Here is a 13,949-nt window from a genome sequence, read left to right as displayed (position 1 = left end):
CTTAGAGAACACTGACAAAAGAGATATCGGCCTATAATTCCCAGGATCCTCACGGTCACCTCCTTTAAAGAGAGCTATCACACGCGACAATTTAAGTCGTTGAGGAAATACTCCTAGTTGAAATGACCTATTAATCAAATGGCAAAGTGGGGTGATAATCGATGGAAGGATATGTTTAATTACTTTAGCAGAAATTTTGTCAAAACCTGTTGAAGAATTCTTTAAGGACAAAACAATATTTGTAATTTCCTGCACTGTAACGTCCTCAAGAGCCATTGATTTCAAGCACGGGGGGCCTAGGAACTGCTTCCAAGTCTGAGACACCGAGCAGTGAGAAACACTATTAGCAGTTGATTTCCCTATCTCCGCGAAGAATTTGTTCATATGATGTCTTACTTGGCCTTTTTCTGTGATAAGTTGATCGTCTACCATAAGAGACTTAGGGAGACCTTCTAGTTTTTTCGATGGCCGACTAAATTCCTTAATCACGTCCCACGTCTTCTTTATATTTCTACCACAATCATCAAATCTCTTAGTATAATACACTGTTTTTGTTCTCCGAATAATTGATTTCAGCATATTACGGTACAACTTAAATGCTTCTAATTTAGCATCACTTGGTCTGTTTTTGTACTCTTTCCAAAGGTTCTGCTTTCTATTTATTGATTTGAGGACTCCCGGTGTTAGCCAGGGAGCTATGGGTGTTGATCTTTTTGATCGAGGATTCCTTAAAGGAGCTTTTAGACAATAAGCCGAGAATTTTTCCTTAACAGTGTCATGAAACTGGCCAAATATATCGTTATAATTGCCCAAATTAATATTATCTGGTAATGAAAAGTCCCATGAAGATGTACTCAGATCTTCTTTCAGTCTATCCAGCTCCACTGGTGAGCAACATAATCTCGGTGTATCTTGGGGGACTAATCTTTGTGGATTTTGGAGGATTGGAAACAAGGCTGCAACTGGCAAATGGTCGGAAGTATCAGAAAGCAGTACTTCGTTCTTAATGAAGTGTAGGGATGAAAAAATGTTGTCAATTAATGTTGCTGTCTGGTTAGAAATCCTTGTCGGTATGTTTATACAAGGAGCTAATCCATACGAAATTAGTAAAGACAAAAGATCAGAAGCCTGTCTAGATGACGGATCCGCCAGGTCGAGGTTAAAGTCGCCCATTAATACAACTTCGGATTTTTCAGAAAAAACTTTTCCAAGAACATCTTCTAATGTTTCCATAAATTGGGTTATGGACCCACTTGGAGAACGATATACTTCGCCTATTATTATCCTTTCCTTAGCGTTGATTGGGACTTCTATAAAAAGTGACTCAAATACCTTTTCATTATTTGTACATAAATCCTGTCTTAGTACAGCATGAAAATTATTTCGGATGTAAAATCCGAGTCCACCTTTTGGGCCGTCTTGCGGTTAAGAAATATCGACATATAACCGGGAATATCCAAAAGCACCTGATTTTTCTCGCTCAAAAATGTTTCACAGAGACCGATAATTGCAGGGCACGAATTCCTACATAATAATTGAATATCATCAAACGAGGAATTTAGGCCCTGAACGTTTAGATGCACAACCGGGAATGCATCACCTCACCGAGCTCCGGAGTCCCAAAATCTCTGCTCCCCCACAAACACACTATCAATAATATTCTAAAAATTTTTATAGAAAATTATATTGGGGGCTTTATAAACCACATTAGTTCTAGTTTTAGTAAAATTAACTCTCCCAAATTAATAATTATCTAATTTCCCTAGTGTTATATTAGCGTTAATCCCCAATAGAGAATTAGTTTCAACCATAATTACTTACCCATGCAGGTGACAGAGAGCCATGCTGTAGTCGCGTGAACACCAGTGACGTCAACCTCTTAATCCGAATTAAAAAGGCTATGACATGAACTTGATTATTTTGCTCTGAAACAAAAAAAAATAACAAGTAAAATAGCACATGAAGGTGTAAATACTGAGGGTAAAGAAACACAAATAAAAGGGAAAAATACAAAAAGACAAATAACATTAACGAACAGCACATTTTTTGAAGATATAATATATTAAGCGGAAGCCAACACTCACTAATTATCAAAAGTCAGAGTCAAAATCCGTGTTGACTAAAGGAAAAAATAGTGTGAGCGGGTCGTATCACGCATAATCGAATTAGATGAGGATAGAACTAAAAGTCTTTTTATGTCCTAGGCATAGAATATTCCGTTTCTGAACGACTTTGGTATGAAACACTTTATTGAAAGCTACTTTATAATTTTTTAAATAATAAGCCGTACTCAGAAGTTTTCTCTAACATTTAGCCAACTCGAATGAAAGGTCAATACTGACGCTTTCCCCCGTATTTCTTAGATTACCAACACAAGCCATAATATTGTCCTTATGTCGAAGATTTAGAACAGATACAAGAATAGGGTCCGATGCCGGATGTGACTTTTGTTTCCTGGGACTATTAGCCTTGCTTCTAAGTCTATAGATGGCCGTGAACTTAATATCCCTGTAGTTCCGTACCGACATTTCTGACAAAAAATCATTAACGGTTTTTGTTAATTTCTAACAAATTTCTGAAAGAAGATTTTTTTCTCTCGTTGTTTTTTAATGTGGCAATCACAGCTTGATGGTCGGAAATTACGTTATTAGACTTAAATTTACGTACAATTTACGTAATTAGTTACTTTATGAAAGTAGATCTACTGACACAGTAGGCATCATTATTCAGACTTAAAAAAAAGTGGACAAATTTGCAACTATCTAAATTATTTTTATAAGGCTGCTATTTGTGTTTTGTTTCTTTTGTTGCATTAATTTATGAAGATCTGTCTTGTGAAGCTCTGGGTAGCTGCACAACGTGCTGGCTGTCAAGGTTTTTAATCCATTGTTTCCGTGGTCTTCATCATAGTCGTGAAATAATTTTCAATATGTTAATAACCTACAATATTATACGTTTGGAAAACTACTTGATCTCCCTCCCTTATGAATCTTAAGCTGTTGTAATTTTTTCATTTTTTAGTGACTTCTTTTCAGATATACTGTTCCAGTTAACACTTATGGAGGAAGCATTGAGAACAAATCCAGAATCATTAGGGATTTCCTCACCTCACACAGCTCGAGTTTTGGCGAAAACAGTTGACAGCAGAGAAAAGGAATTAGTTGGAATCCTGAAGAGTAGGATGTCAGAACCAAATAAACTGAGCAAAGAGGTAGGAAGCTCATTACTAGGCTCACTAGGCTCACTAGATTTACTAGGCTCATTACTCCATTCAGCAAAAAATCTACTAAAACTCTGATTCCACAGCCCTGTTTTAAAGCTTCGTTTAACTAGATTGTATAAATTATAACCGACTTCAGACATTTTCTATGTACTGACTCCGAATTCATTCAGCAAAACTTTACTAAAAGTCAGACTCCACGACTCTGCTTCTTACATCTTTTTCTTTTCTCAAATATACACGCACTCTGTCCTTGAATAAAGCTTAAAATTAAATATGTTAATATTCTGAGGTGTCAATTCCCGAAAATTTAGGGGACGGCAAAATGTCTTTTTCAACATCTAGGGGGTGGACAATTTTTTTTTTTTTTTTTAAATTTTTTTTTAATGAAGATGCCAAATAAAATGCTTTTCACTGAAAACAGCCACAACATGTTCTTTTTTCAAATCTAGGGGTGCAAATGGCCGCCTTATATTAAGGCTACAACACCAAGTTGCTAAACCCCCCCCCTCCCTCCAGTTGACGTCCCTTTTAACGTGCATTTAACCATTCCCGTATTGCAGTAAACCACTTTACTTGCACGTGGAAGAGATTATCACAGCACAAAAAATTTAAAACCTCTATATTTTAAACTCTGTTTTTTTTTTAATATTTGTTATTATTATGATTTGTTCTATCAAAAATAATTGTCTTTATGTTACCGAAGACAATCTTTACTAAAAGTCAGACTCTACGACTCTACTCCATATATCTGCATAAATAGGAAAAAAGTCGGAGTTCAATTTTTAATGAACTGAGTTATATAAAAAAAGAAGAAAAAAATAACTTCCCACAAAAGAAGTTTTGCAAAGAAAACTAGAGTGCTACATTACATGAAAAACGAGAAGCAATAAAGTCAAGATTTTAGCTTGCTATTTTTATTGCGGACAATATTTCAAACAAATTTTAATAATAGTTGTAATATAGAACTCTGGGTGGAGGGGCATTTTGAGTATTATTCTAAAAAATGAATTGAAAATTTGCATAATTTTTGGGATTCTATAGGGTTGGAGCTATCCTGACTCTCATCATGTTACAACCAGGATACACAAAAATGTTGATTGACCTTTCAGACTTTTCACCCCTAGCTGCTTCTGAGTTTTTGCATACATACGAAATTGAGAACCATGCTGCCGTTATTGTGGGTTTTATTTTGTTCTATGTCTCCTACGACATTCTTTCAATATTTAACTCCATACCCTTAAACGTCCCTGAGATATTGCGTATGCGTTTTTTTTTACCACCTCCATGTACGTAGTGTCTTCTGAATTTATTCAACACCCACCTAACCGTTCTCTGAAAGTTTCAACTGAATACGCTTAGAAGTTCCTTCAACATTGTAGATATGCCCTTTTGATAACTTGGATACACATGTTGTTTTATGATTTAGTTCAATATCCGCGTCAGAATTCCCTGGTAGTTTTAACTTAATTTACATAGCTATTCCTGAGATGGTCCGGAGACGCCCTTTTGGCAACTTAGAAGTAGGTCTACAGGGTGTGTTTTGATGCATATCATGTCTTTTAATTTTGTTCCGGACTCTCCCTACCATTAAGTGAAAGTTTTAACTTAATACCCTTATAATTTCCTGGGACATTGCAGATATGCTCTTTTGATAGCCTGGATCTTGACAGCTTGGAATCTTATGATTCGGTTAATTGTCCCTTTTTAACTTTCCCTGATAGGTAAAACTTAATATCCCTAGCTGCTCCTCCTGAGTTTTGTTCTCAGTTTAATGCTTTCAGCCTTAATGCTGTTTTGAAATTATGAAATATAATATTTTGTCAAAATTTGGGTTTTCTGGGTGAGGGGGCTAAATTAAGGTTGGCTTAGAAACTTTATTGAAATCTTATTTGTCCTTAATCTCGTTATATAAAGGTAAAGAATGCGGCATTGGACTTTACAGTCCTTACCGGTGGTGCTGATCTCCGTTTCATGGCCCTTCAGCCAGGAGGTGCAATGGGGGATTGGGGGTCAACGATCCTGTGCTTTCACACATCCTTCCTGTTTACCTTCCCCAGATTTCTCCAGGTACCCATTTAAAGCTGGCTGAGCTTGCAGAGTCACGCCACTGACCCCCTTCCCAAACCAAATAATGGTACACTTTTGATTCGAAACCTCGTACTCTCGGACAAAGGATCGTAAATTCAGCTCACCAACCCACTCGGCTAGGATATACTCCTCATCCTTATATACTTCTCCCTTAATATCAACTCCCAAAATGTTTCAGTATCCAGTTAATTTCATTAACCCAGCAAAAAGTAAAAAAAACAAACACTTTCTTCGCCAAAAAGGCGAAGTTTCCACTTCGCCTTTTTGCACTGTCAGATGCATTCATACTTGTGAATAGATTATTTTTCTTTAAAACTTATAAATGTGTAAACTATATTGTGTAACCATAACTGTGTAAACTTATAGCCTCCTGTGTCAAGTACAGAAAAATCACGTGTTGATCATTACCTAGGTATGCTAGTTGAGTCGAATTTAAGTTGGAAGTCACGTATTAAGAGTGTAAGACTGAAGCTTGGAAGGAACATAGGTATTTTTTTTTTTTTAATATCAATTATTAACAAAAACTTTACATAAATACATCCCCTCCAAATGTCACAGAATGATATGGAGGAGGGATAACCAAACAAATAAAAAACAAAAACAACCTAACATTAACCTCAGAAGGGTGTAAAAACTGAACACAACTACAACATCTTCTACCCTGCTACCACTTGCTTAACATTAACTCTTTACTATTTAATATTCCCATTTAACGAATTCCATAGCTTAGCCCCTCTAGAAACAAGAGAAAACCCAGAACAAGACGTAGCCAAATCATAAAAACATCTTTAGCAACCCAATGGGCATACTCCAAGATATTGCCTGTGAGGCCTCTTCCCTTGACATGACTGTTAACCCTTCTAAATCCGCAATAGTCTCAGTAAGTTTCCTTAAATCCCCTCCCCTTTTTTTTGCTCAAATACCTCCTGAAACCTCTGTCACATCTCTTAAACTCCTTGGTGTTACAATTTCTTCTAATTTGAAATGGGATGCCCATATAAATAATATCCTACGACAAGCAAACTCCTCGCTTTCCCTCCTTAAACTTTTAAATAAATTCAGTTGCCCCCAATCACATTTACTACAAGTATACATTTCTTTTGTGCGTCCCATATTAGAGTACGCTTGTCCTGTGTGGCACCCTGGACTCTCTAATGAAGCAACACAAAAAATTGAAAATGTCCAAAAAAGAGCTCTAAAAATTATTTTTAAAGAGGGCAAGATACCGTCTTTGTATTTGTTAAATATTTCAAACCTAGAGACCCTCGAGAGACGAAGAAATAATTTGTGCCTCCGTTTTGCAAAAAATGTCATAACAAACCCTCGGACGGCAAGTATTTTCCCCAAACGTCACTCCCAATCCAGATTACGGCCGCCTCGAGCTGTTTCTGAGCCCATCCCTGTTTTGTCCCCCATTCACTGCGTTACTTCGATATACGAAAGAAATTATGTCCCCTTTATTACCGGAAAAATGAATAAAATGTCCCAATAGTTTCTTTTCTTTACTTTTTTTTTGTCTCCCCCCCCCTTCTTGACCAGTTTTTATTTTTTAACTCTTTTATTGATTTACTGTAGTTGGATTATTGACACTTTTTTATTGTCCCTTTTAATTCATATGCATTTATGTCTCGCTCTTTTTTTTTCCTGTGTCTATTCGCTTATTCCCCCCCCTTCCTTTTTTTTATGTCCGTTATAATTCTTTTTCCGATTCGTATTTGTGTAAGTTTAGTTTGATCAGTTTTTATCTTTTTAACTTCTTAATTGACTTTTTACAGTTTTAATTATTGACTGTTAAATGATTGTTCATTATGATTTTTCCATTTCGTTGTTGTTGTTTCATTTTTGCCAGTTTTAGTGCAATCATTTATATTGTCGACTCCGAAGTCCGAATTCGGCCCTTTGTGGGCTTGTGATAGTGATCTTTTTGAAATAAATATCTTATCTTATTAACATAAATTTTGTTTCTTGATCTTGTGCCAAGGGAATGAACTTCATTAACTTGCGTGAACACAGTTAGGAAAGAAGCAGACTTACCTCTGACGCAATTATACATAAAAACACCAGCATAAAAATCATGAAGAGCAGCCGCTGGGAGTATTTTCAGCATATTATAAGCCTCACGACACGATCCAGAAGGGCTTAAATTATTAAGTATTCTAATGATAATATTTTTTAAACTCGGAATGGACGAAAGATTGAGGAGAAAATTCCCAACCATAATGAACTACAATAATAAATATAGGGGTGCATTAAACTAAAATAAAACATATGGATTATTTCCTCCGGAAAACAGTGTTTAAGTTTACGAATTATGTCAACATTTTTTGCTAATATATTTGCAACTTTCTCAATATTCTCAATTTAAATGAGCGATTCATCAGCAATTATACCAAAGTATCGAACACTTGATGTCCTCCATATTTCAAGGCCCCCAGCCTCAACTGAAGATATACATGGATAATAATTACCAGACCGTCCAAAATCTACAAAATTTGACTTATATAATTAATAGCAATGTTCATTTAATTTAATTTCTCAATAAATCACTACAAGACAAAATAACACTTTTACAATATGAATCAATGGAAAACACAATATTTACAGAGGGTGCCTACACAGTGAGTTATACTCGAAAACAGGCACCCTAAAAAAATAAAAGAAATAATAATAGTAACATGATTGCATGAAGTGCAATCTTGTTGCACTTCATGCAGATAGATATCTTTTGAATAGTGTTAGACAATGGAGTAACCAACGATTCAGTCGTTATCACACACACAATTGGAGCTGTGTCATCAGAAAACACCAGAAGAGAAATATGAATCTCTTTACTGGTAAAGTCTGGAACCTTATTCACAAGTGGCCGAAGAGAGGAAGAAATATCATTAATATAAGTCAAAAATAATAAAGGGCCAAAAATAGACCCTTGGGGTACACCACAACTAATTAGCAATGGTTTAGAAATTGGGCCAGGTATTTTTATTCTTTGAAAATGACCAGAAAGGAAACTACTTATCAAATTAAGAAATCTTCCATTAACTCCATACCTTCGCAACTTTTCAGAAAGTATATAATGACCCACTGTATCAAAAGCTTTAATGATGTCTAAAAATGTTGTTGCAACTTGTAACCTCTGTCAAGAACTTGATTTGTACAACTAGTTAAATATGCTATTGCATGTTCCATATTCATTTGTTTCCTAAAACCAACCTGATTGGGGTGCAATATATTAAATTTCTCAAGATGTGCATAAAGTCTATTATTAATTAACTTTTCAATTATAGGATTTAATAGGAGCAAAAGTGAAATGGGTCTATAATTTCACACACTAATCCTTTTGCTTCCCTTAAATAATGTAATCACATCTATTCTATTAAAACAATCAGGGAATATGCCAGCTTTTCAAGCAAGAGTTAATCAATCCGACAAAATCTTCCCAAATTGTTGGTAGAATGTATTTTATTACTTTTAGATTAAATTTATCACCTCCAGCTGAACTTGACTTTATACTACGAGCAATATTGTCCACCTCTGTACAATTCGTTGGCTTTAAATGAAGTGAAACACCAATACCTGCTCGTAAAAACCTCTCAAAATTTATATCCTCAGGTGGCTGAATATTCGATGATAAGTTTAACCCTAAATTTGAAAAAAAAATTCACAAAACACTTCGGAAATTTTCACAGGGTTCACCAAAAGATCATCTTCTCCATCTTTAATAAGGTAAGACTTACCGTCTCAAGAGTCACCAACTACGCTTTTAGTAATTTGCCACGTCTTCAGGTTCAGGTTCTTTTTATTTACAAACTAAATACAAATATAAAAACGGTATGCCCGGCTGAGAGTCTAGCACGTATTGCCGGGCAATCTAAGGGGAACCTTCAATTTCTTTAAACTTAGAATGATAATAATTTTGCTTTGCAGCTCTTAAGACACAATTTTAAACATTTCTATATTTTTTGTAAATTGAGATAGAATCTTCACTTTTTCCAATATGCATACAATTAAATGAAAAATTTCGATGACGAATGCAAAAGACTAAATTCTTAGCTATCCAAGGTCTTCTAGGAGCATCTTTACGACTTAATATAACTTACCAGTACAACATTCTTTAAATAGGATTTTTAGCTGCAGATACCATAGACCCATTTTTTGACTAGGGTCTTCACTGCTCTTAACATTAGTAGACTATTCAAACCGTAGAATCCGTGACTTCGAACTAGAAAGCGTTTCTGTATTTATAAAAATTGAGGGCCCATTTTGTTTTCCTGCACCCATTTGCTGTGGTTTGGACACACTCGGTGAATAGGACCCGAAAACAGCATAATGATCAAATACGGTACATCATGTACAAGGGCATGTGCTTGCCGAGCCTGATGGTTGACTACCATCATGTTGTCGGTGATGGTTGATGGTTGATAAGGGATATACTAGTTCTAGCTACGTATGTAGGTATATCAATTCTTGGAAAATGTCCAAAATACCAAAGACTATTCATAAAACTTACAAGCTGTGGATCACCAATCTCAAATCCCGTTAAATCAACAATAAAATCTCCAGTAAGGAAACAAGGTTTTGTACTAATTGGTAGTAAATCAAGCAGGGACAACAAACACTCATGAAATTTTCTGAATGTTGGAAAAGGTGGTTTATAACATATTGCCACCAATATGCCAAAATTCCCATTCAATAATTCATTGACCAAACTCTCAAAAATCATTTTTCTATAAACACAAAGATCATCCCTAATTTGTGACGGCAAATTTTTACTCACATATGCTCCTAGTCTCCCACTCTGCCTGGAAAGCCTAGGGTTCGATAAAAAGTTGTAACCAGGAATTTCCAATAAGGAATTACTAGTAGGGGTCAGCCGAGGTTCAGCTAAGATCACCTGAAAAATAAATTTGTTAGCCAACTCTGATACAAATTGACTGGAATTTGAACCCTGGCAATTAAACGGAAAAATACAAAAATCATCCTTTTTCCCATGGCACGAATTATCTAAATCAACTAAGAGACCATACTTCAAATTTTCTAAAAAAAAAAAATAAATAAAAAATAAAAAACACTCATCATTCATCCGATTATGCCACCCTAAATTCTTGATAAGCTTCTCCCCAACTTAATCGACCTTTGTTCCAAATCTTCAAGAATATAAAACAGTTGAGCATCAAAAGCACTAATTAAACTTACATATCGCAATGAGTGACAGCAAGGCAGATAAATTATCTCCATAAGGCGTAAAGATCAATAGAATTAACTTCCTGCGTAGGTACTCTCCATAAACACAAGAAGTAATACTCAAACACAAGCAAAATAGCGAAAACGAAAAAACTGACTTTGATATCACTACACTGAAGTTGCGAAAACATCTTCCGCTACAGCCTCTGCCTTACTTTCATCGCCATTGCAAATAAAGATAATAAAATCCTCATGTAAATACCAACATGTTAAAACTAAAACAAAAATAATAAAAATATCTCAGTATATGATATCCAAAGTTCTTAACCACGATCGGTTAACAAATTTGCTTCATACCATGGGACTTGTGTTACATTATTATCCTGTTTAACGCAAAGGATTGGGGGCACTCCTTGAGGCATCTAACTTTCTTTGCCTCTCTCAACTAGAAGGCGTCTTATCACCAATAATTCTTTTCGTATTTGGTGAACACGAGTGGAAACATCATCGCAAATAAATATCGAGCTATATGGACCAAATATTCTATCTTTCAACAATTTAGCATTTTCTAATATCATCAACCGCGTCTGAAAATCCTTTACTTTAATCATAAAAAACTTCGGCGTGCAGAATACAGATAATCAGTAACAGATAATCTATCACCCAGGACATTACGAATCAGATTCGGAGCATTAGATGCTTAACGTTATTAAGGCCCCAAAAAATGAGGCTACACCTGTTTTCATCCAAAAAGGATTAATTAGCTAATCCTTCATTTCTTTATCATAACCTTGTATTTTCTTTTCTATTATATTCTTTTTCACTTTAGTGGATGCCAACTCACCAACTATTAGCTGTACATCTGCATCACATTTAGCCTGTTTATTTTCTAATCTATTCACTCGATCAACTGTCAAACTTAATGTCCCGTTCATTGTGTTGATTATTTCTTTCATTCCAGTAATTTCAGACTGAATTGTCTTTACGGTTTCTAAAATTTTCAATTTATATTTTCAGCATTGGTCTTGTTGCACTTTTCAGTAACACCCTCAACAGATTGAACCGTAGAACTCATCATTGCACTAATTTGGCCATCACCCTCTCTTTCCTGCTTACGATCTTTCTTCCCGCGCTTATCTTTCTTTTTCTTGGACTCCTGTCTACCATCCATAACTAATGAAATTAACAATTTAAATCAAAGCGATGCTCACCTCTTAACGAGCCATATTATTACCCCCGAAGCTCAATCGTGCATTAATCCTGCCGTTATTAGGACACGGCTAACACCCTTAGTACTGGAAAATTCTTCTGGTTAGACATCACGCCAAAATCAAAATTATTTGATAATCCTTTGCTATATTCATTCACTTGCTAAATTCAACCTTGCGCCATATCCATGAAAGCAAAAAGACTGGTCAGAAAAGTTAACTCATTGAATGCCTGAACTGAACTATCATGCACCGTACGAAATTTGTTTTGCCTCTAGAAGCTATGCATTCTACTTATTTCGCTTTCATTCTTACCTATATTACTGTCCACTTTCTTACTTGAATACTTTCAGATCCTATTCTATTCCACTCCAAAGACAACAAAATAAGGTGCTTCGTATTTCAAAAAGTTTTCTTCCTTCCCCAGCGTCTTTTCCAAGTAAGTCCTCTGCAAAGAGTTTAGATTCTTTATTGACTGTTCTTCCTGTTGAACTGGCAGTGACTTTTCATTCTTTATTGTTCAAAATTAAGTATAATCTCCTGACACTCTCTAGCTATTTCTTCTTCTTATTCATTTGTTCCTAGTTGCTGTACCATCTTCACACTTAACTCTCAATATACGCAAACCACGCCAGCCATTGATAATTTCGGAGAGGTCCAGTTTTTCTCTAGGAAATGGTGTATAATCTCCTGACACTCCCTAGCCATTTTTTTTATTTGTTCCCAGTTACTGTGCCATCTTCACATTTAACTTTCAATATACGCAAATCAATATACGTTTTTTTTTTTTTTTTTTTTTTTTTTTTTTTTTTTTTTTTTTTTTGTCTGAACTTGATTTCCCTCTTATTGTCCCACTGTTGATTGGAAAAAATTATCCTTTTTCTATATCGTCAGGTGGGGTGTCTACTGTGGCATGGTTAGTAATTAATATTATGTATATTATTTTGTTTCTTCTTTGTCATGTCTTTCTTTGATTGACAATCCATTTATTTCTTTACATATTTATTTCTTTAGTTCTTTTTATCTGTGCAAAACGAGCTTGTCTCTCTGCCAGATATTTTTGTATTTTTTTATGATATGTATATATGATTGAAAAATAAATGAACCTTAACCTATGCTTGTGGTTTTAAATATTAATCTAGTGCACTTTCAATGTCCTTATTGTTAAAACAAGTACAGTGTTTTTTATTTCATTTTTAGGTTGAAAGGATAAAAGCTGAGGAAGCTGTATTGGTTCAGCAAAAGCGTGAACTTTTTCTGGCTGAAACTAGAAAGGTGGACCAAATGGAGCGCAAAGTGTATAGTACTAAGGTAGAAAGGGATATTATGTTATTATATGTACCAATTGTGCTTTTGCAAAGAAGAAATGTGGTACTTACTGGATGCAGGGGGAAATATGTGGACCCTCACCACCCTAAAGATTAATTCCAAGAACCAAACTCTTAAGAACGTGAAAAAATGACCGTCAGTGCACGTTTTCTGTTTCTGATTTCCCCAATCCCTCAGGGCCAAATAATTGTGTATCTATAGATAAGATGATTGATTTCTCAAAAAGGAATTAAACCTTCCCCGTCCCTTAGAAAAACATTACAAAATTTTTGATCTAGAAATTAAAAATGTACTTTTATTTATTTTGACCCCTCCTCAGGAAATATTCAAGTTCAAGTTCCATTTATTTCCATAAATAACAATAACAAAAACAATATCCCAAAGGGCTCAATGGCCCGTTATTTGGGAAACGACACAGAACAAATGACTAATATTAAAACTTGGCATAAACACTACTAAACAATGTCTAATTTATAAATCTATAAGTAAAAAAAATCAACTCATCTACTGTCCACACGAAACAGCTACTCTAATATCAGCCTAAATCAAAAAAAACAATAAAATTATCTATATCATTAAGGATCCAACACCATCGAAAAAAAAAAACACCATAGAACAACTATAAATTATTTAATAAGAAACTTTTCATATGTCTCTTAAAGGAGCCAAGTGTTCGTGACTGCCGAATCTCAGCAGGAACCGAGTTCCAAGCACGTCCCACAGTCACGATCAGACCAAAGTCTGAATGAACCGAGGGAGTAGCCGGAATCATTACACTCTCCCAGTTTCGAACTGCGTACAAATTTACTTCCCCTACTAGTTTAAGTAGTCCAGAAAAACAACATGGGATATTTCCGTGGAAGAATTGATATGCCAACGAAGATGGAGATATAACATAAATATCTTTAATCTTAAGGATA

At 35.1% G+C, this 13,949-nt stretch overlaps 1 protein-coding gene across 4 annotated transcripts in view; it reads left to right on the top strand.

Moving 5' to 3' along the window:
* The window catches only part of LOC148942296 (uncharacterized), a 66,930-nt gene that overhangs the window by 14,989 nt on the left and 37,992 nt on the right, over nucleotides 1–13,949 (top strand). For all 4 annotated transcript variants that reach the window (XM_089102995.1, XM_089102996.1, XM_089102997.1 and 1 more), the window contains 2 exons: nucleotides 3,036–3,211; nucleotides 12,901–13,011. In XM_089102995.1, coding sequence (XP_088959121.1) covers nucleotides 3,036–3,211; nucleotides 12,901–13,011 — 287 coding nt within the window. The remainder of the gene's footprint in view (nucleotides 1–3,035; nucleotides 3,212–12,900; nucleotides 13,012–13,949) is intronic.

This window comes from Artemia sp. Qi Xiang Cuo, chromosome 17 (genome assembly GCF_049724085.1).
Source record: "Artemia sp. Qi Xiang Cuo chromosome 17, ASM4972408v1, whole genome shotgun sequence".
NCBI classification, from domain to species: Eukaryota; Metazoa; Arthropoda; class Branchiopoda; order Anostraca; family Artemiidae; genus Artemia; species Artemia sp. Qi Xiang Cuo.
This window is presented reverse-complemented; position numbering and strand designations above follow the sequence as displayed.